This window comes from Lacerta agilis, chromosome 2 (genome assembly GCF_009819535.1).
Source record: "Lacerta agilis isolate rLacAgi1 chromosome 2, rLacAgi1.pri, whole genome shotgun sequence".
Taxonomy (NCBI): domain Eukaryota; kingdom Metazoa; phylum Chordata; class Lepidosauria; order Squamata; family Lacertidae; genus Lacerta; species Lacerta agilis.
This window is the reverse complement of record NC_046313.1, coordinates 71,721,633-71,744,015: the sequence shown is the minus strand read 5'-3', so window position 1 is coordinate 71,744,015 and position 22,383 is coordinate 71,721,633. Positions and strand designations below refer to the sequence as shown.

The following is a 22,383-nucleotide window of genomic DNA, read 5'->3' as shown; positions in this document are numbered from 1 at the left end:
CTGACTATATTGTAGCGTCATACTTATGTACCCCTACTCATTCAAAGTAAAGCCCACTTGCAAATTCTTCACATAAGTTTCCATTTACAGATGAATTAGTTTCTAGCCAGCTCTACCTACCTGTGTGCAAACACAGTTGGACAGAGGGGGGAGCTCTGAATCAGTGGAGAGAGAGAGAATTGTTCACTCTAGCATACGTATAATCTCAATACCAATGCATGTCCCTGAACAAGCTAAGTGAGTGATGGAGCAAATTGTTTTGCCAACGGTCGACATGAATTAAGAATTTAACCAGCTTACCCCACAGATGCTTGCAGAGAATTTGGTAAGAGTCAGTTCAAACATTTGACTATTGTGTGGTACTGTTATTCAGATGGAAGACGCTCCTTCACTACTTAAAAAGAAAACAGAAGTGGTTCCATTGGGTGGAGTGAAGGACTGTGCCGTAAACCTGCATGTGGAAGGTTTATCTTTGAATTGTTTCTCAATTGTCACAGAGTGTACATCTAGACCACCACAGGCCCATGTTCTTGCCCCTGACATTGTGATATGCATGTGGAATCTGGGAAAGGGTTCCTTTGGAAAGGACAGGTCTTCCAATAGGATACTCGTGTTCTGTTGGTAGAAAATCAGCTGTGCATAGTATACAAAGCACTGGTTTTGCGGTCAGCCGTGTTGTAAGTCATATGGATGAATTTGAGCGTGGAAAACTAAAGCACACCCAAAATGTGGATCCATCATTCTGTACGTGTGCCATCTGATCCCTGAAAGAAGTGTATGTGTAGCAAAGATCAGGTTGCACTTTAGTTCTGAAGTATAAAACAAACAAAGTAAGCATCAGTGGAATTAGGATCATGTTTTAGAAATGTCAGCTGTAACAAACTTTGCATGCTTCCCATTGAGACAAGGTGAAGAGTCTTGCTTAGAATGGATAGGATGGCTTTATATGCTGGGCTGTGCAGCGATCAGCAGTCCCTGGTTGACACATTATGGGCTGACAGCCTACTATATAAACAGAGCTTCAAGGGACAGAGAGCTGGCAGAGACCTTAATTTTGTCTCTGTACAGTTTGTCATCTCCATCCAGCACCGGGCCAACAGCAACGAACCATGGATGATATTTACAAGGCAGCAGTAAGTAATATTTTTATACATGATGATATAAAGCTGAGGCTGGGACTTGCTTCTGCATAAGCAAGCATAGGATTATGCTCCACATATCTTAACAAGGTGCAAATATTAATATTCTGTTTAATGCTAGTGATGATGTTAGATTCATTTTTATCATTAATGTTAAATGTAATAATGGAGATCCTTCAACTTGATATAGAGATTTGCCATACAGCTTAAGTTCCTTAAAAAAAAACTTGTACAAATGCATTGGTGCTTACTTTAATGAAATTTACTGTGTTTTGTGAGAAAGCCTGTTTTCATTGTAGCCCAGGTCTAAATAAAGTATATATTTTAGGTTTTTGTTTAATGGCTTAGGAATGCCTAACTGCATAAGGCTGTTGTTGAGCATAATTTCAAAACTACTTTGTCTTTGTACTATTATAGCCAATATGTTTTACAGGAAATGCAGATAGCAGTGAAACAATTTATTATTTATATATTTAAATATATAAGTTCACAAGCTGAAGGGTTTTTGTTTTGTTTGTTCAGTCAGTCAAGTTTATTGCTTATAGCCAAAGGCTGCTGCAATGTATACAATGTCATTCAACATTTGTATACTAATTTGATACAAAAACTTAAAACATTTACATTGTCAAAACATGACCTAATCTGCACAAAGATATAGAAACTCCTTAATTTACAAATTGAAATAGCAGACAATAAAATTTATAAGCTGAAATCACTGCGGGGCCACTAATATATTAAAAGTAATATTAAATAATACAATAGACAATTATGTACAAAGTTTAGTGAGAAAGATACAGCTTGGTGTAGATGGGGTCAAATAAATTCATCTCCTTTACAGTTGATAGCTATCTCGGCTATATATATTTTTCTAATTTTCCTGGTGGCAGTTGCAAAAAGTGCTACATGCCAGGTCACATACTTAATCTATGTCTGCGAGGAGATAAAGAATCATATCAGAAGGATTCTGGCCAGGGGAGCTTGTCATTATAGGTGTCAAAAACCGTTCTCTTGCTTCATTTTATAAGGGGCAGCGTAAGATATAATGTGCAAGGTCCTCTAATTCAGGGCATCCCCTAATACAAACACGTTCATTTACTGGTATGCCTCTGTGTCTCCCATCTCTATAAGCAGAGTTTATTGTATTTAATCGTAACTCTGTAAAAGCTTCAATTCATTGAAGTAAAACGTATGTTCATGGGCCTCTCTAAGTTTAAAATATAATGGGGTGCATGTGGATAGGTACATGGAGTTTAAGTTGTTTTTAGTAGCCACTGCCCTCATGGTCCGTTTAAAAATATTTTTTTCTGAGAATGTAGGGAAAGTTCTTTGATCTCGGTCACTGAGAGGTCACATTTGCCCATCAGTTGGGCAGCATGATGTACCCAGTTTTTAAAGGGTAATCCATTCGCAAGCTCAATCAGGCATTTTTTGGGGTAACTTAGTGTTGTCCATCTGTTGAACCATCTGAACCAGTAGCAGAGGATTCTTTTTTCTATTTGGCTCTCTATGCTCAACATACAAGTTTCCAGCCTAACCATGGCGAATTGTGCATCTTTGGGTGGGCCTAAAAGGGCTCTTAAAAAATAATTCTGTGGGGGTTCCAGACCAGAAACCTTTGAGGTACCCCAAACCTCTGCGCCGTATAAAATCTGGGCCATTGATTTTGCTTTATAAACAGATAGAGCTGGGTTAACCAGATTTCCACCTTTACAAGAGGCAAATTTCAGAATAGCTTTTGCTGATTTAATGGCTTGCAATTTAATGTTAGATAGCTGTATATTCCAAGAAGCCGTTTCTGAGTAGACCAGTCCCAAATATTTAAATGTATTTACTTGGTTCAACCAGGCGCCAAGCATGCTTTTTAGGGCACTTCCCAAATACAATGACCTCCATCTTGTCATAGTTTATGGATAAAGCATTACCTGTGCAATATGAACCTAATTTCACAGGCAGGCCCACCTGGGTTCTATGTTTTGTTTGTTTAATTTGGAATTCATCTACAATTTCCCCTTCTGCTCGTAATTGTGAACCACAAGGGGGCCTGAGAAATAATTGCAGTTATAATTTTTTGGATCTATGGTTTTGACCACTGCTCTGCAAGACGAATTATGAAGGAAAATGCTCACTCTGTTCAATGAACACCAGATCACAATTGCCTAAATTTCAGGAGAGTTAGATTAGTCATTATTTTTAGCTTGGAAAGTAAGTCAAAGGGGTAAGGAGAGAAACTAATGACAATAACAGAAATACTCTCACTAATTCCATTTTAATTGGGGGAAGAACAGTTCTGGCTCTATTTGTAGTCTAACTGGACATATGTTCTGCTGTGGTTAAGATTGTTAATAAGAAACCCTAATAAGACAGATGGAAGAAGGGATGATTCCTGCCTGAGCATATCCTGGTGATGGCTAAGCTCCTACAAGTAGGTTTAAACAGCTGCTATGTGCTGTAAATAAATAATCCACTGAGGCAAAAGAATGTATCTGGGCTGTGGACACATTTCTGTCTAAAATACAGAAGATTCTTTTTCAAATATGGGACAACACTGGGCTATCTGGATTCTGCATGTATTGCATTTTCTTACTAATAAAAGTGTCTGCAGTCTGCAAGCTGGTAGTCAACCCTAGACAGCACTGTCTGCTTTCTGAGCAACACTGTTGAGACTAGGCTCATCAAGGCATTGAGGGAAGTTTATTTATAGCAAAATTTACTTTACATTTAGTGCAGTGGTTCTGCATCCCTTGTCATAGCCTTTAACTTATTTGCCTTTACAACAATTACAGAGGAAGTCACTGGTTTTCCCATGTTGTAGGAATAGAATTACAGCCACTTAAGAGAGTTCTTCATCCTTGTTCATTTGGAGCTCCTGGTCAACAAGATGATCCTTTATGTGTTGCCTTAGTTTAAGCCTTTTACATGTTTATCTTACAACATTTGTATCCTACTCTTTGCCCAATGAGCTCAAGGCAGGTTTCTTTCCCCCATTTTATGCTCACAACAAACCACTAAGGGATGTTTGGTTGAGAGATGTGACTTGCCAGAGGCCGAATGGCTGAGGCTGTATTTGACTCCAGGTCTCTCTCTTGTCCAGTCCTCTAACATCTTAACATAAAAAGGCAGCAACTGGGGTGCCCAGCTGGAAATGAAAGAATGTTCTATTAGTCCTTCGTTTACTGCAAAGTACAATCATCTTTACCTGCATGCAACTGCTCATGTAACGCATGTAATTTTGCAACCACTTGTTCAAAGGAATCCAGCGGATTTATCACCTCTCCCGCTCACATCTCTTCTGCAGAGCTAAGTTTGGAATGCTTTCCAGATGCCAGTATATACAAAGAACATTTTCAGGGCCATGGGTTGAGATAAAAGCCTCCAGTGATAAATACCAATGTCAGTCAGCTTCTGTGAACAATCAGAAGGGTTATCTTTCTTAACAGCATCTCAGTCACTAGGGCATAAAAATAGCCGGCGTGCCAAAATAGTCAAGTTATGTGGAGCACACAAAAGTGACAGGAGGCATTTGTTTGCTGTCTCCAACTATCTTGGGTTGTCGGGGTTTTTTCTTTTTGGTCATCACAATGAAAGAGCATCTCACAGCTGCTCTACTTCCATCACAGAGGCTTATATAAGCGGGTTCAGATTTCACTATGAAATTTTGAACTGGCATCTTGCTGCTATTGTTATCTGTTTCCATGGATTACCCCCCCTCCCCCTATCTTGTCATTCGTTTTCTGCAGCCTTCCAACACAATACAAGTAAGGCTGATGGGTGGGAGACCAGTATTTCTATGGGGTAGTTCTGACCTCATAGGTAATTGGAAAAGATTTTACAGGTAGATCCATGTGTGTCAGTTTATTCTGAAAAGATTCTCCAGACGGAAACAGGACTGGTCAGCAATAAGGGAGTAAGGCATTGTTTCTCAACTAACATCTTTACACAAAGATGTGTAAGGGGGACAGGGCAGAAGGTGTATCTTGGAGATGCTGACACGAAAGAGGTGGCATCTGCTTGTATGTAGGAAGAGTACAGCAGGGTGGAGTCCAAGACTGGAGTCCAATGACCCAGTCTGAAGAATAATGAGCTGGAGGGTGTGTGTGTCCCTTGGTCTGAACCTGAATTTAAAGCCAACACTCTGTCACCCCACCACCGGCTTTCAGAAGAACCTGGAAGTTTGTTCTGCAAACCATAAGCACTTAGGCCTGCTCACCAAAGGCAATAGAGGATAAATCAAAGTACAAGGCCCAGACCACAAGCATGGATATTTTGAGGGGATGATCCAATTATGTATTAACTTGAGCACATACCGGTAGCAACTAAACGGTACAAATTAGCATTTAGCCAGGAGATGCTGGCTAAATCCCATGAGGAAACATCCATGCAAATTAGATGTGCATATTTGAGATAGGTGAAGATGTTATGTTGCCAATTAAATACAATGTTGATAATGAGAAGGGATGCATCAAGAGGAGAATTCACAATCAAGCCACCACTAATTGGGGGGGGGGAGAGACTTTAATTCATGTCAGAGCAGGTGAAGGTGAAAGATACTGAAACATTTTACTTTAAGAAATTAATATATCTGTTGTGTTAGCCTGTAATGTCTTGCTACTGAAATACTATATTTGACTGAACTACAAGGATGATATATATACAAATAGTTACACTGTATGATTGAACTATTTTGATAACAGGTTGAGCAGTTGACAGAAGAACAGAAAAATGGTAAGCGTGTGTGATTTACTTTCCCATTTATTTCACAAGAACGCTGTTTGCCCCATTGTCAACCTGTGATTGGGGTGGTTGACTAACCAATTAGCCACCAGCAGTGACAAGTAATCAATATGCAAAATAAAGAGCTTGGATCCAGAGCTGGTAGAACATGACCATTTGTGAAGTTCAGCCTGCTACCACTTCACTCTAATCTTAACAGGGGAGTCCCTCCTTATGCTTCCCAACCCTTTATTGGTAGATGCAGGATATAAAGAAATTCCAGAGATGTTTTTAAAAGGGATCATATAGACCTATGAAGCTGCCTGATGTTCTGAGATCATATGACATGAAGTTGCCTGGTACCAAGACAAGGTACTGGTTCCAAATATTCCAGTACTGTTGACCCTGTCTATCAGGGACTCCCCACAATCTCTAGCAGGGAATCTCTTGCTACTTGAGAGGATTGACCCCAGTCTGTATGTGCATGGACCATGTTGTCTATTACTGAGTGATGGGCCCTCCGCGGATTGCATTTGGCATATTTTTGAATTAAAATACAGTATAAACTAACAGAGTACAATCTATGAAATGCTGGGAGGCTGAATGTCTTTGAAACTCTTTAAACCCTTTTAACTTTTTGAGCTTTGCTGGTCCCATTCATGAAAGGGAAGCGATGAGAGACAATCAATCTGCCCTAATTTGAAGGCAGGAGTAGAAAGCTGCCAGCTATTTTCTGTCAGTCACAGCTGGAAAGTCTGCTATAGATTTGGCTTTGAAGCCTCCTTGTTGAATTCACTGTGGCAAACCCTGACTTCATTTCTTCCTCCAGAATTCAAGGCTGCTTTTGATATATTTGTCCTGGGTGCAGAGGATGGGTGTATCAGCACAAAGGAGCTTGGGAAGGTGATGAGAATGCTGGGGCAGAATCCTACCCCCGAGGAGCTGCAGGAGATGATTGATGAAGTAGACGAAGATGGTGAGCTATTTTTTTCTGGGTGGTTATAAGGATCTGGAAAGGAAAGTTTAAAAATAGTAAAACTTTTTTTTTCTGGAGAGCTGTGTGGAGGAGGAATGAGGAGGAGTTGAACCAGATGTCCCTTGGCATATCCTGCATTTTTATCTTGTGAACTGCCTGGAGATCTTCATATGAAGGGTCGTATATAAATTTAATGAATTAACAACAACAACAACAGCAACAACTTTATTTTTATTTACCGTATACCCCATCCATCTGGCTGGGTTTCTAGATGGAAATCATTATATTGAAATAATTAATCACACCTCCTTGAATGTTTGTGGATTCGAAGAATGGATGAAACAAGAAGAACAGCTAACAACACGAGCAACAACAATTTACAAAAAACAACAACACCCAACCATTTAAATTTGAAGGGAAAACAAACCTCTGTCAGCTGCTACAGCATTTACAATATTAATTGGCTTTTATTATTAGCCATATTCAGAATATTTATGTGGAAATGCTCAAGGTGAGAGATAAGTTACCTTTGTTCTTTTCTTTTTCATTGACAGGCAGTGGCACTGTAGATTTTGATGAGTTCTTAGTTATGATGGTCAGGTGTATGAAAGATGACAGCAAAGGAAAATCAGAAGAAGAACTTTCCGATCTCTTCAGAATGTTTGACAAGTAAGTACCTTGTGGACCTACGGTAGACAGTGATCAAGTGGAGACAGAACGTTTCTAACGCTCATACCTAGTCCCGGGTGACTAGTAATATGCAAGAAGAGGATAACTAGCTTTCATAGACTTCCTTCACTATGATAGCTGCCACTGCAAGGATGGGGGAGAAATCATTTCAGCTCATATTTCAAGGCAATTTGCAAACTGAGACACAACCAGCCTGCAAAATGCACATTTCTCTGAATATTGCAGTTATTCTTTATTACATAATATATTGACATCCCACCATTCTCCCAGGTTGGGATTCATTGTGGTCCTCCAGCCAAGTAATGCACAGAAAAATGCATATACTAGGGTGGAGTGTTCATAAAATGCATAATTTATATTAAATTAGGGGAGAGTGCATTGCAAAGGTGGATATATTAGGTAAAATTAGGCATAGAAACATTACAAGAATGTCACAACATAATGATGTGATTGTTGTCCTACCCACCTGACGAAGTTGGCTTGCAGGGGGAAGGTTAGACAAAAATCTGACCCCCAGGGGCAAGAAGGTTCCAGAACTTTCTCTTGACCATCATTATCTTGACAGGTTGGGTGGCCATCTGTTATGGATGCTTTAGCGGAGTTTTCTGTATTACAGGGGGTTAGACTAGATGCCCCTTGGGGTCCCTTCCAACTCTACAATTCTATGATTCAACACATTTGGATTTGTTTCCTCTTTTACATTGGCCAACCATTAAGTAAGACCCAAAACTTCAGGGCCGATATTTAGATGGGTCCAAATGCTGCATTTGCACATGTGTACTGTATTTAACAGCTCCACTAGATTACCACTCAGCTGTTTGCAAGTCCTTTCTTTGTAAAACTGAAATACAAATATTAATGCCAAACAATGCCTTTTGGGTTGTTTGGTTGAACTTGTGATGTATCACATAGAATACAGTATTCAAATAAGCGCTCGGTTATTACAATGCAATGCTTGGTGAGAATGAAGAAATATACAGGAATGGAATTCTTCCTCCTTTTTTAGCTCTCCCATCTTTTCACAGAAATACAGATGGATACATAGACCTAGATGAACTAAAACTCATGTTGCAAGCTACAGGAGAAACGATCACTGAAGACGACATTGAGGAACTGATGAAAGATGGAGACAAAAATAATGATGGCAAGATTGACTATGATGGTAAATGACTGTGTGTAACTTTGCATATAAATCACAGCAAGAATTGCAGTGCTCTTAGATGGCAACCACTATAAAGAAAAAGAGAGTGCACACACGCACACACACACACACACACACACACGACATAATCTTAAAAACTCAGAGTCATCATTACTTAAAGACCAAAGGTACTCCTTTCAGTTAAATCCTTCCAGCATGGGACCAGCTGACTTGAAGAATCACCTTACCCCATGAATGCCCACTTGACTGCTTTGATCTGTGGATCTGGGAGTGCCACATAGTGTTCATTCCACACTTGCAAGGAATCCTTCAGTGTGGCCACACCTGCACTTTTGAATTCCCTGCTGACTGATAACAGGCAGCATGGGCAAAACTAGGCTTTCTTTCACCTGGGTAGAAGACTCACATTGACCAGCCCTATGCACGTTTCCATATACATGCACACACGTAGACACGCACACTCCTCTTTTCTGATATCTAGCTCCTGAGGGTTTATTTGACATTGTGCCCATTATAGCAGGGGCAGCTTACAGGTGTTTCGCTTGAACGGACTATGGCTTCCTCTTGAACTCAGTGATTCTTACTTCTGAGTAGAGCGTGCTTAGACATGGCACTAGTCCCCGGGGCTTGCTTCTTAACTCAGTGGTCCTTACTTATGAGTAAATATGCATAAACGTTAACACTGCAAGTCATTTCCCAGTAATATAAAGAATTATCTCACTTCATTTCCCATAGCACAGGGTCATTTACTTCTCCGTCTGTTTTTAGTCCTTTGTGCCTTAATTTCCCTCCTCTCTCCCACCCCCACCCCACGAAAAACAGCAAGGGGACCGAGATCTGAATTGTGAAAAAGCAAACCTTATCACAGGATTGTGGGAAAGAAGGTTCTCATGTGTCTTTAAAGACTTACATATCAGAGCAGTCACATTCAGGGTGTGGTGGTGGGGGGAAAGAGAGAAACAGCTGCCCCAGCTGGGGAGCCCTGGTGGGACAAGGGAGCCACCTGGCACCAAGGAGTGTAGAGACACAAGAGGGAGAGAGTGGGTGGTGCTGCAGCCCAACACAGCTGTCCTGGGCACCCCACATGTGATGCGTGGAGGGGGCTCTTCCCTCTGAAACAGGCAAACTAGGGGGGGGGGAGAAGGAAGGGGCTTCTGACTCAGAGGGTAGGATGGGATGAGGCAACAAAGGCAATAGCAAAACCACTTTGGACCTATGGGGTGGAGTGGGCAGTGGTCAGGCAGCCCCAGCTCATTGCAGATTGGCTAACAGGCTGAGAGCATCAATGGCGCCCTCTGGAGGCTTCACCTTGGGCAGAATTCCTGGCTAAAAGCCCTTAGTTTTGGCACTGTAGGCAAATTTGACATGTGCTTTATAATGGATTTTTTTAAATAGCTGATTTTATTTTGAACAAAAATTACCCTAACTTGTTTTTAAATTTTGATGTGATCAGAAATTTTAATGTACATTTTATGTAAACTGCTTAGAGGTTTTGATGATTAAGTGGTATATAAATCCTGTTACCTAAATAAAGGAGGAAAAGCCTCGGGTGTATTGCAGTATGCATTGGTCTCTGGGCCAGAACACGTTATCTTGCATTCACGGCCCTGCCACTGCATTGTCAATTCTTAATAGCTCATATTTAAGCTGTTGGTATCATTTTCCATACACAAAATCATTTTTTGATTATCCATTCAAAAAAGAACAAGACAAAGTGAGATGTCTCATAGCCATGGTCACAGTCTAATGAAGAGTTAAGCTTGCTTTGGGCTGTTGAAATAAATAGTCCTAAGTGTGCTTAACTCTGTCTTGGACAATAGCCATTGTTTGCTTGAAGAATGTTTGAAGAATGATAATAGGGTGTTTTTGCGGGTAACACAAACTCAAATGGCAAAATGCATGCCTTATGCGCAACAATTGATACATACAGCCAGTGCTTTTTCCCCCCATAAAAAATGTTTAGGGGTACTCTCATTTTCCTACTCATATTGAAATACTGCCCCTCAATGAGGCCAAGCTTAGAGTCACAAAATGTTTAGGGGTATGTGTACCTCTGCGTCCCCCCTGGAAAAAAGCACTGCATACAGTCCTTGCATGAGTACAGCTCATCATGTGGGGCAGGAGGTCTATGGGAAAGGGGAATCACACTTGTGGAGCAGCACACAAAAGCTGGGGGGGGGGGAGAAGTGGCAAGAAACACCCCCTGCTTCTCCAGCCATCATTTTATTAAACAAACATATTGGATTTCCTTTTTTTTTTTTTTGCAGAATTTCTGGAGTTTATGAAAGGCGTTGAATAAGCATGAGATCTCTGGAAAAGCAGCCTTGGACACCTCCAGTTCCGTTTTCCTTACTACTTGCATGATGTCATGTACTGAAGATGGTGAACATCAGGGAAGCGTGACCCATATCTTAAGCGCCTCAGATAGTCATCCTATGGAATATTTATTGAGTCAGGTTACGGTCCTGCTTACTTGTTATTGCTTTCCATGATTATAATTTGCCCCTTAATGTATGAATGGATTGTGCAGGTGACAATGAAAAATGAGGCTTGGATGACTATTGAGACATTTAATAATTCACTACAAAATCTGATTTAACAGTGGAGCTACAGCTCATCCTCCACCAGTGTCAAGCGGAATGTTAAAGTACAGCGTGTACAGAATTAAAAAATTCTTTTTGAAATGCTAATAAAATTATTTTAAAACTAAAGTTGGTGGTGCTGGTTTTGCAGAAGACTTTCACTGTCAAAAGGTGCTAGGTATGCTTATCAACATTTCAAGTTTGTGTTTATACTGGAGTGTCCTCATCAAACAAATTGTGTGTTCTCTGAGCATATTTTTGTCAAGGTCTGTTTCTTTCTTTCAAGAATTTTTACCCAGCTCTTCAGCCAAAAACATTAGGTAGTCATCCTCACTATACTCCTTTAGATGCTTGCAAAAAACTTTGATTTCAGCAAGCACAAAATTTAGTTATATGCATATTTGTTTTTAATATTTGCTGATTTTATCTACTGATAATTGATGTATGTACACTGCTTAAAGGTGTATCATCATCACCGCCACTATCACTCTGTAAAAAAAAATGTTCCCAATGCAGTTTACTGATTAATTAAAACACACACCAGACAATTCCTGCTCTCAGGCTTACAATCCAAAAGGCATGCAGCAACAGGAATAAGGGATGTGGAAGGAAGAAGGGGTGGGATGTGGGGTGGGGAAGCAATCTCAAGCACCAAAGTTATAGCTCTAATAACGAGCAGCTGGGATGGAAGTGGTCAGAAAGAGTGAATGAAAGGCTGCTACTAAGTGACAATTGACTATCCATTCAAAATTGGGAAAGGAGTACGACAAGGCTGTATATTGTCTCCCTGCTTATTTAACTTGTATGCAGAATTCATCATGAGAAAGGCTGGACTGGATGAATCCGAAGCCAGAATTAAGATTGCCCGAAGAAATATCAACAACCTCAGATATGCTGATGACACAACTTTGGTGGCAGAAAGTGAGGAGGAATTAAAGAACCTTTTAATGAGGGTGAAAGAGGAGAGCGCAAAATATGGTCTGAAGCTCAACATAAAAAAAAAAACTAAGATCATGGCCACTGGTCCCATCACCTCCTGGCAAATAGAAGGGGAAGAAATAGAGGCAGTGAGAAATTTTACTTTCTTGGGCTCCATGATCACTGCAGATAGGTGACAGCAGTCACAAAATTAAAAGATGCCTACTTATTGGGAGAAAAGCAATGGCAAACCTAGACAGCTTCTTAAAAAGCAAAGACATCACCTTGCCGACAAAGGTCCGTATAGTTAAAGCTATGGTTTCCCCAGTAGTGATGTATGGAAGTGAGAGCTGGACCATAAAGAAGACTGATCACTGAAGAATTGATGCTTTTGAATTATGGTGCTGGTGGAGACTCTTGAGAGTCCCATGGACTGCAAGAAGATCAAACCTATCCATTCTTAAGGAAATCACCCCTAAGTGCTCACTGGAAGGACAGATCCTGAAGCTGAGGATCCAATACTTTGGCCACCTCATGAGAAGAGAAGACTCCCTGGAAAAGACCCTGATGGAGTGCACAAGGAGAAGGGGACGACAGAGGATGAGATGGTTGGACAGTGTTCTCGAATCTACCAACATGAGTCTGACCAAACTGCGGGAGGCAGTGGAAGACAGGAGTGCCTGGTGTGCTCTGGTCCTTGGGGTCACGAAGAGTCGGAAATGACTAAACAACAGCAACAACAAAGGCAGCTGGTCTCTCAGCAGAGCTGGCTGGATAGGCCACCTTCCCTGCTTTGCCTTCTGTTCTGCAGCCTGGTGAAATGGACTGCATGATCCGAGATTCTTAGGATGCCCAATTTTTCACCTGCTATTAGCTTCTGCACCCAAGCTGGCTATTAACACACTTTCAGAAATGTAACACCGGAAGACCTTTATTTATTAGAGCAGAGAGCATTTCTTCAGATGCTTAAAAGATACTGATCCATGGGTTGTTTCAACTCTTAGGTTTTGAGGAGCCCCTGAGCCAAGGGGTCCTTGGTGGGCTTGTCCTCCTCTGCCATGTCCTCCTCCTGCCCACTTGCTTGCACTCTTCTTCCGGCTACAATCTGCACAATTGCCCAGAGGGAGTTGCTGCTCCATCACTTCGCCCTTGTCATTTATTGCATGCTCAGAGGGCAGGTGAGCAGGCAGCAATAGCAAGGGGTTGGAGCAGCAGGGGGCTGCAGAGAATGGCAATGGGCCCACTTCAGGGGCAAGTGCCCATTGATTCCCCCCGCCCCTGTGCCATTCCTGTGAATGGGACTCTGGTGGCAGAGTGGAGATGAAAGACTCAGTTCATACTTCCCAGCACTGCTACTCTCCAGATTGTCTTATATTTGTGTTTAGTTACATGTGATCTTAACATCTACTGGTATATTTCAGGGTTGTTTGTCTGTCACTATCACTTCCAAAGCATAGTATATTAACAAGAGGTTTATCTTCTTTCAAAGCAAGAGCTGGTATTCTGGAGAAAAAGATGAGAGACATAAAAGACTGATAGGTTCTACTACCCATCTCCCAGACCTAGAGCAGACTGTATAACTACCATTCTCGCAGACTTCAAAACAACTCACATTTATTTATCATTTATCTAGATCCGAAATGACAACAAGCACCAAATATTAGTGCTACACTGCAGAGAGGCACAACAGATACAAAATTAAGTGGTTTCCAAGAGATGTGTTTTTCTAATAGTTTGGGCCCAGGGCTTTCAAACATGCTATATATCGATTCCCCAGGCTTAAAAACAAGAACGGATTCAAACCCAAAAGGGATAATGTATTATTGCATCTTTCAGAGAGTGTCTTTTGTGAGAGACATAATAGGAGAATTACGAGAGCTCATTATCCTTTGCACAGGGATCACTTCTTGCAAACAAAATGGAAAGATGAATCATTCTCTGTTTTCCTCCAATGCTTCAACATCCCTTGGACCCAACGTGACATGTAACACCACCACCTGCTTGGATCAGGCCAGGGAAAGGAAATACAAGTTTGGTCTTGGGGTGTTTATGATCCTTGGTACGCTTCTGGGTATTTGGTTCAACGGGACCATCATTCTACTAACCATCAAGCACAAATTTCTCAGGGTTCCTATTAATTACGCTGTGGTGAACTTGTCGGTTGCAGACATGGGCAGTATAGTCATTGGACTCTGCCCCACGATGGATGCTAACCTGCATGGGTATTACTTTGAAAACAAGTCCTTCTGCATCTTCCAGGGCTTTTCCGTTGCTCTGTTTGGTAAGTGATTCCAACCTACCCACCTATCTAGATTTACGTGTGTCATTGATAATGGAAGTTCTGTTGCATACATAGTAGTCTATACATGCATTTATACAACCCATGTTGCATGCACAGATAGAAATCTGTGGGAAATCATTGTCAGACATAGGATAATGTGAGCACAACTATAGTGAAGAAACAAATATTAAGTCAGAATGGAGATAGTAACTGCTTGGGTTTTTTTCCTTGAATAAATTGAAGGTGACAATCAGTTTGGGGCTTGTTCCAATTTGACATTTCAGATGGTTAAAAAAAATATTATTGTTGATCTTTCCAATTTCCAATTTGAGGAATCCTCAGTATGTAAGTGGAATTTGAGGAATTCTCAGTATGTAAGTAAACATTTTGTTAAGCTCTAGTCACTACAGTCTAGTGAAAATGTAACTCAGTAGCTGAACTGCATATCATATATTAAGGGAAGGCATCTGAATTGGAAACCCACATCTGAACCATATTTGTGAATCTTCAGGGAATTCAATATATAAGCTTCATCTACCACTGGAGTGAAAATGTGGACGGTTGCCTGGAGAGTTTTAAGTTAGTTATCACATAGATGGAAAGGGCATAATGTCAGGGTAGTAGCTGTGGGAAGCTCACAGCACCCATCTCCTTCCTTTCTGCAGCCACCTCCTGGACATGCCTGCTAGTATGTGGATGAATGCTAGCTCAGAAGTAAAATGTATTCTTGCTGTGGTGTGAGGTGGAAAACAGTAGGGAGTCCCACCAACTGGGTGGGAAACCCCAGGCCCAGTGGTCATTCAACAGCAACCAATCAAGCAAACCACCCACCCACATATTCTTCAAAATCATGTGGTTTCTCTCGTGGGGAGGCCTGGAATTTTACACCTTCTTCTCATTCTGGACAAGCTGCTAGCAGAGACAGATTTAGGGCAGCATTACAGGTTTCCCTGCACTGGATGCAGAGCTGAGGGTGTGTGTGTGCTGCAGGGTGTCACAACTATGACGTAGTGCACATGCAGAATAGAAGGCGAGAGGTGTGAGGGGACAAATTTTGGCCTTGCACAGGGCACTGCTGAAATTTGAAAGACCAAGGCACATCCCTGTTGCTAGCTTTACAACCATTACAGATACTCCAGAAATGACCACCTAATGTGGTTTTCTCATTCAGGTTTATGAAGCATGATACTTTGTAGGGTTGCTTCTTATGCATCAACAAGAAACAGCAAATGTCTCAACAATAAAAAGAAACATAAAAGTTGCATATATGCTAATTCAGAAATAATTACAATACTTTATAGAATTACATCTCACTGCATTGGGGTCTACTGTGATCAGGTGACCTGTGTGATTGCTCATTTGGCTGTCCGGGGACTAAATGTTGATGGTCAACTTCAATGTACCTTTAAACTGGACTTGCCCTGCACAGCAGTTGGAACAGAGGATGCCTTTGCATAAAGGACTGTCCACTGTAAAACAGGGTACATGCAGACTGCTGGTTCCAAAATTCATCTCCATGGTGAGCTTATTAGGTGGTTTTGAGCAAGCAACATTGTTTCTCAGCCTCAGTCTGGGCCCTTTGTCTGCGTCACCATCACCATCAGTAGTAGTAGTAGTAGTTCTATTATTATTTTTTATTACCTGCCCTTTACCAGCAGAGGATGGGTTGCAACAATTTCAAATTCAGTACGCAGGAACAGGGTGGATCCTGAAAACACAAATCTCAGGTGTCAAAGGCTGGAGTAAAAAAGTGCACCTTCAACATTTGCTGAAAGCTGTATAGTATAGGTGCCAGAAGCAAATTCTACAATTTAGGGGCTGCCACAGAGAATACCCTCCCCCAGGTCACACACACCCCAACTTCTGAGGGTGGTGCAAGACCCTTTCTTGGTATTTCCCCCTCAGCCTGTCTTATAAGGAAGTTGCACGGGTTAGTGAAATAATATTTGTGAAGTGATCTGAACCCTGAAAGTTCTATATGAATGACAACAACAATGATAATAGTAAGGGGTCTCTGTGGACCAGTCAGGATGGCCCTGGAAAAAGTCATTACCTCTTACACTTAATTTTCCTGAGTCCAATGAGGCAAGAACCTGACCTAAATAAACATGAATTTCCTACACTAGGGTCACACCCACACCATACACATAAAGTCCATTTAAAGCACGTGGCTTCCCCCAAAGAAAACTGGGAACTGTAGTTTGTCAAGGGTGCTGGAAACTGTAGCTCTCTGAGGGGTAAACTACTGTGCCCAGGATTCCTCGGGGCAAGCCATGTGCTTTACATGTATGGTACGGATGCAGTCCCATGCAGAGCTTGTCTGAGGCAATATGGGCTGAGAGTCTTGTTCTTGGCGTGACAGTGCAAGTCCGGAAGGCCCCTGGCAAGGCCCCCCTGCTTAGCTCTCTGAGACTGGGGACAAGTGTACCTGGCTGCACCCCTCCCTCTGCAGCAGTCTGCATGGATGTGACCTGAGTGGATGCTTACACAGCCAGCGAGGGAACGTGCTGCGAAAAGGGTTGGCAAGACATCCTGCAGCCACTTTCATCTTATGCCACCATTATGGCAGCATCCTAGCCAGATTTCTGGAGAAACTTTCCCCCCTGAGAACAGCGGGCATTAACCCATCCTCTTCCCGCTGTAGGACTGGTGGCCCTTTGGTCTGTTGTGGTGTGTGCTGTGGAGAGGTACCTGGTGGTTTGCAGACCATTCAAAGGCATCCAGTTTGGGAAGAAGCATGCCCTCCTGGCGCTCCTGTTTACCTGGCTCTGGTGTATCATGTGGACTCTGCCACCACTTTTTGGCTGGAGTAGCTACGATGTGGAAGGCATTGCCTCAAACTGCGCTCTGGCCTGGCACAGAGAAGACTGGAACAGCCGCAGTTACCACTTGTCTCTCTTCGTGTGCTGCTTCCTGCTTCCTTTGGCCCTTATCCTCTGGTCCTACGGCAAGCTCATTTATGTCCTCAGACAGGTGAGTCACCCACCCTGCTTCCACATAGCAGAGGAAATCGTTCACTAGTTCTGCTAAGGGTCTGGAATGCATGTTCTAAAAGGGTTCTTGCAACTGATTTCCACAGCTGGGTAGCCTGAGGCCTAGAAGAAAACAAGAGAATTTCTGCTTTGTACCATACTCAGGACCCTTGCAGGCCATTGCTACTTACAGGTGAGGTTTGGTCACATACTGGCAAATTCAAGTTGTGCAAATAAAGTTGGTTTGGAGCTCTGACCCAACAAACCCCCTTCCTCCCAAAACTGGTTTTGTTGCAGTAAGGCAAGCAATGGTAAAATGCACTGCAAAGAGTGGGATAACTTTTGTTTGACGTAATGCCATCTAACCTCCTGCAAGCAAATGGGGATGAAAGCTCAATAAGTAGCTGGTGCTGTCTAACACCCCACAAACTTTGTGCTAACAAATCGGGATGAAGGCTCCATAGACAGGTTGTCTTGTCTTCTGATTGTTCAATTAGTACAAGCATTTCCACTTCCCAGATGGAACAATCTAGCCTTCTCTTCCTTCACGCTTGTTCTCCCTGCCCAGAGTGGATTTAGGGGAGGAGGTGGGGGAAGTCCCATTATGGCATTGGGAGAATTTGCTCTGGCTTCCAGTTGCAGGACAGCTCAGTTTAATCCAGCCCTGAGTTTTTAAATGGAGGGTGAGGAGCATTTTTTTCAGTCTGAGGGCTGCATTCCTTCCCAGGCAACCTTCATCCTTTCAAAGTACACACATAGAGAGAAAACCTTGCAAAGCCTTTCCGTGCATTTAAACGGAGAGATAATTTAATGAGTGCAAAAGGTTTGTGAGCAGGGCCAGATTTAGGTTTGATGAGGCCCTAAGCTACTGAAGGTAACGGGGCCCTTTATATTTCCAGCTGTCCTTTGTCAACAACAAATTGTCGCTGTCTTTTGTGTTGAATATATGTTATATGGTAATTTATGGACCTAATAGGTATCTAAAGCCATTTGCACATAACAAAATATGTATTTTATCAAAGTAATTGTTGAACTGAAATACAATTAAGAATAAGTACATTAATAGTGAAATACAATTAAGAAGAAGTATATCAATAGTGAAATAATTATTAAGCTCTAACTTAAAATGATTTTTATTCATAACAAACTTAATAATGCAAACACATTTTTTCCTTCAATTTCTTTTGGGGCCCCCAAGAGAGTGCGGCCCTGAGCTATAGCTTGTTTAGCTTATACGTAAATCCAACACAAATTGTGAGCCTGGAGCTGAGTCTTCCACCGATATGAATGGAGAGAGAACCTCCTTGCACAGCAGTCCCTTTTTGTATCCGAGCTCTGGATCAGATTAGGAACAGAGGAAGCTGCCTTACTCTGAGTCAGGTCATTGGTATCATCTAGCTCAGTATTGTCTACACTGACGGCAGCAACTCATTGATTTCAAGTGGGGTCTTTCTTAGCCCTACCTGGAGCTGCTGGGGATTGAACCAGGGGCCTTCTGCATGCAAGGCAGGAGCTCTGCTACTGAGCCACAGATTTTAGGATCAGGCCAACACTGAAGAAATCTAGGAAAAATTCCATGATGTTTCAACTTATGTTTAACTTGAAAAGGTGCATGTGGGTGGGTGTGAAATGGCAAAAGAAAAAGAAAAAGAGCAACAACCGATTGTGCAGTCTTGGGGAGACAATACATACTTAGGCTCCAGTAACAACTATCTGACCTTAAAGCATTTGAAGGAGGCATGTCCTTTGCACTAATATGACTTGCAGCTATTTATAGGCACATTATTTCTGGGCATGCTGGGAATACTTAGCGCAGGCATTGTTTAGCAGCTGCCACCGCTTTCCGTCCTTTATTGTTCTCTCTGGAGTCCCACCTCTTTGACTCGTTTGCATCCATGGATGGCTGCTGTTGTTTTAGTTGAAGCATTTAAAATGCCGCAATAGCAGAGAAAGCAGCGTATTCATTTCTGTGAGGCACTGGGAGAGTCCACAAAGTCTTAAGACGCAGAAGATCAAAAGAAGAAATTGCCCCTTAGCCTAAAATGTAGCCTTAAATCTTCATCTATTTCAGCAGTTCCTTCTGCTACCAGCCCCCCCCTAATCTTATAACAATAAATTGCATTTCATTCTCTCTCTTCTTAGGTGGCAAAAAGTGGCATAGCCCAGAGCAATTCGACTCAGCGGGCTGAGATTCAGGTCACCAAGACGGTTGTCATTATGATCCTGGCCTTTCTTCTCAGCTGGATGCCTTATGCTGCCTTTGCTCTGACCAGAGTGGTGAATCCAGAAGTGATCCTGGGTCCCCAAATCCAGAGCATCCCTATGTATATGGCTAAAACAGGCACCGTCTACAATCCAGTCATTTACATATGTCTGAATAAGCAGGTAAATCTCTAGTCTACCTTGCAGTGTTGCAAATTAAGCATGGGTGCTTTGTCGTTTATCTAGGAAGAACAAAATATGACCTTGTTGTGTTTGGCTTAAAGGCAAAGTGTTCTGTGTTATGGCACTGATTATATTCACCAAGTCAGTTAGTAGCTCACGCCCTGCTTTTCCTAGTTGTTGCTGCTGCTGGTATCATGGGCGTACCGAGAGGGGGGCAGGCAGGGGCAGCTGCCCCCCCCCAGAAGCCAGCTGCCCCCCCCAGAAGCAAAAATGATTGGCGCCGGCCGAGAAGAGCCTCAGCCTGGGCTGCCCGGCGCGTCCATTTAGGCGGGAGGAGAGGAGCGGAGAAGAAGGGGAGGCAGTGGAGAAGGAGGAGGCTGCTGTGCCCGCCACCCAAGTTCCTCCCTTTGCCCCCCCCTTGCCCAAGGTAGCTCCTGTCCCGAAGGCAGAGCGCCTGCCGCGCGCGCACAGCTGCGGGCTGCGACAGCTCTGTTTACTGAGCTGCTGCTGCGTCAGGCTTCGCTCTTCCCTCTCGCACCTCCCTCACCCTCCCTCCCTTGTGAGAACATTAAGAAAGAATAGAGAAGGTGCAAGATTGCCATTGAACCAGATTTAAAGCTGCCCCACTGATAATATCTGCCAAAAGGCTGTTCTTTTATTAAAGGAGCATCAACTGTAGAGAGTTGTTCAGCTGCATACAGTCATGTGCTATAAAATACAATTTAGGTAAAGGTAAAGGGACCCCTGACCATTAAGTCATGTGAAAAGGATCTAGGAGTCTTGGTAGACCACAAACTTGACATGAGTCAACAGTGTGATGCAGCAGCTAAAAAAGCCAATGCAATTCTGGGCTGCATCAATAGGAGTATAGCGTCTAGATCAAGGGAGGTAATAGTACCACTATATTCTGCTCTGGTCAGACCTAACCTGGAATACTGTGTCCAGTTTTGGGCACCACAGTTCAAGAAGGATACTGACAAGCTGGAACGTGTCCAGAGGAGGGCAACCAAAATGGTCAAAGGCCTGGAAACGATGCCTTATGAGGAACGGCTTAGGGAGCTGGGTATGTTTAGCCTGGAGAAGAGAAGGTTAAGGGGTGATATGATAGCCATGTTCAAATATATAAAAGGATGTCATATAGAGGAGGGTGAAAGGTTGTTTTCTGCTGCTCCAGAGAAGCGGACACGGGGCAATGGATTCAAACTACAAGAAAGAAGATTCCACCTAAACATTAGGAAGAACTTCCTGACAGTGAGAGCTCTTCGGCAGTGGAATTTGCTACCAAGGAGTGTGGTGGAGTCTCCTTCTTTGGAGGTCTTTAAGCAGAGGCTTGACAGCCATCTGTCAGGAATGCTTTGATGGTGTTTCCTGCTTGGCAGGGGGTTGGACTGGATGGCCCTTGTGGTCTCTTCCAACTCTATGATTCTATGATTCTAAGTCCAGTCGCAGATGACTCTGGGGTTGTGCTGCTCATCTTGCTTTATTGGCCGAGGGAGCCAGCGTACAGCTTCCAGTTCATGTGGCCAGCATGACTACGCCACTTCTGGCAAATCAGAGCAGTGCACGGAAACACTGTTTACTTTCCCATTGGAGTGGTACCTATTTATCTACTTGCACTTTGACGTGCTTTCGAACTGCTAGGTTGGCAGGAGCTGGGACCGAGCAACGGGAGCTCACCCCATCGCAGGGATTCGAACTGCTGACCTTCTGATCGGCAAGCCCTAGGGCCTAGGCTCTGTGGTTTAACTCACAGCGCCACCTGCACATCAATTGTAGCCAGTTGTTCAGCTGCATACAGTCATGTGCTATAAAAAAAAAGAATTTAGAGGATATAAAAATAATAACAATACTGGCATTTCTTCTCTACTTCTGTGAGAGGGGGCAGTCCTGAAGAACTCTTTATGATCACATTATTATCTACGTTGGGTGAACTGATATAGTATATTTATGGCTCTGAATCAAGACTACTTTTTAAAACTGCTGCAGTGGAAGTATCTAAGGCTCTGCTTGTGTCTTCTCTCTCCCTTTCAGTATCGAGAAAAAGTTGTGATCTCCTTAGCATGCCTACAGAAGTGTTTGATCAGTAAGTACAGTAGGTCAAGAACTCTGGCTACAGCTCTGAAGAGACTGCAAGGGAACCAGGTCAGCTGCAACACGAACAGGGTAGCCCCTGAGGGTGGACTGAACATCAGCAAGAACCTCCTCTTGCCAAACATAAACTACCGTAGTGACGAATCCTTCTCTGAATAGCCTCATATGCCACTTTGTTCTGCTGCTAGTATCTGGCACAAGAAGTGGCTCTCTATCTTCACTGACCCACACTAGGATGGGTACCGCATGCGGATAACAGTTAACACTTGGGTGGAAGGCGGAGTTGGGCTATAGCAAAAATGGAAGTCACTGCCAAGACCGATCATTCTACAGGACACGGCTGCAATTGAAAGCTTGATTGCACTGAGTTTTTCTGTTGCTTGACTGGATGCTCTGTTTGCAGTGTAATAGTGGAGAAGCATGCATACGTTTCCGTTCAGTATTGCTGCACCAGAGTAGCAAGGTGTAGTTTCCCCA

The 22,383-nt window shown here is 42.8% G+C and overlaps 2 protein-coding genes across 2 annotated transcripts; both read left to right on the top strand.

Moving 5' to 3' along the window:
- Positions 1–982: 982 nt before the first annotated feature.
- TNNC1 (troponin C1, slow skeletal and cardiac type) lies at positions 983–11,383 on the top strand. The gene is made up of 6 exons (XM_033140687.1): positions 983–1,133; positions 5,831–5,861; positions 6,679–6,825; positions 7,380–7,494; positions 8,541–8,677; positions 10,945–11,383. Exons 1-6 carry the CDS (start codon positions 1,110–1,112, stop codon positions 10,974–10,976), a joined length of 486 nt encoding a protein of 161 aa, XP_032996578.1. The 5' UTR covers positions 983–1,109; the 3' UTR covers positions 10,977–11,383.
- A 2,720-nt stretch (positions 11,384–14,103) lies between these two features.
- LOC117042317 (parapinopsin-like) lies at positions 14,104–22,065 on the top strand. The gene is made up of 4 exons (XM_033141866.1): positions 14,104–14,458; positions 17,103–17,431; positions 19,573–19,815; positions 21,847–22,065. The coding sequence occupies exons 1-4, from the start codon at positions 14,104–14,106 to the stop codon at positions 22,063–22,065; spliced, it is 1,146 nt and encodes a 381-aa protein (XP_032997757.1).
- Positions 22,066–22,383: the final 318 nt, after the last annotated feature.

Coding starts and splice junctions, on each gene's coding strand:
- TNNC1 (XM_033140687.1), top strand. CDS start 1,110: ATGGATGATATTTACAAGGCAGCA. Junction 1,134..5,830: donor ATGATATTTACAAGGCAGCA/GTAAGTAATATT, acceptor TTTTGATAACAG/GTTGAGCAGTTGACAGAAGA. Junction 6,826..7,379: donor TGATGAAGTAGACGAAGATG/GTGAGCTATTTT, acceptor TTTCATTGACAG/GCAGTGGCACTGTAGATTTT.
- LOC117042317 (XM_033141866.1), top strand. CDS start 14,104: ATGAATCATTCTCTGTTTTCCTCCAATGCTTCAACATCCCTTGGACCC. Junction 14,459..17,102: donor CTTTTCCGTTGCTCTGTTTG/GTAAGTGATTCC, acceptor TTCCCGCTGTAG/GACTGGTGGCCCTTTGGTCT. Junction 17,432..19,572: donor TCATTTATGTCCTCAGACAG/GTGAGTCACCCA, acceptor CTCTCTTCTTAG/GTGGCAAAAAGTGGCATAGC.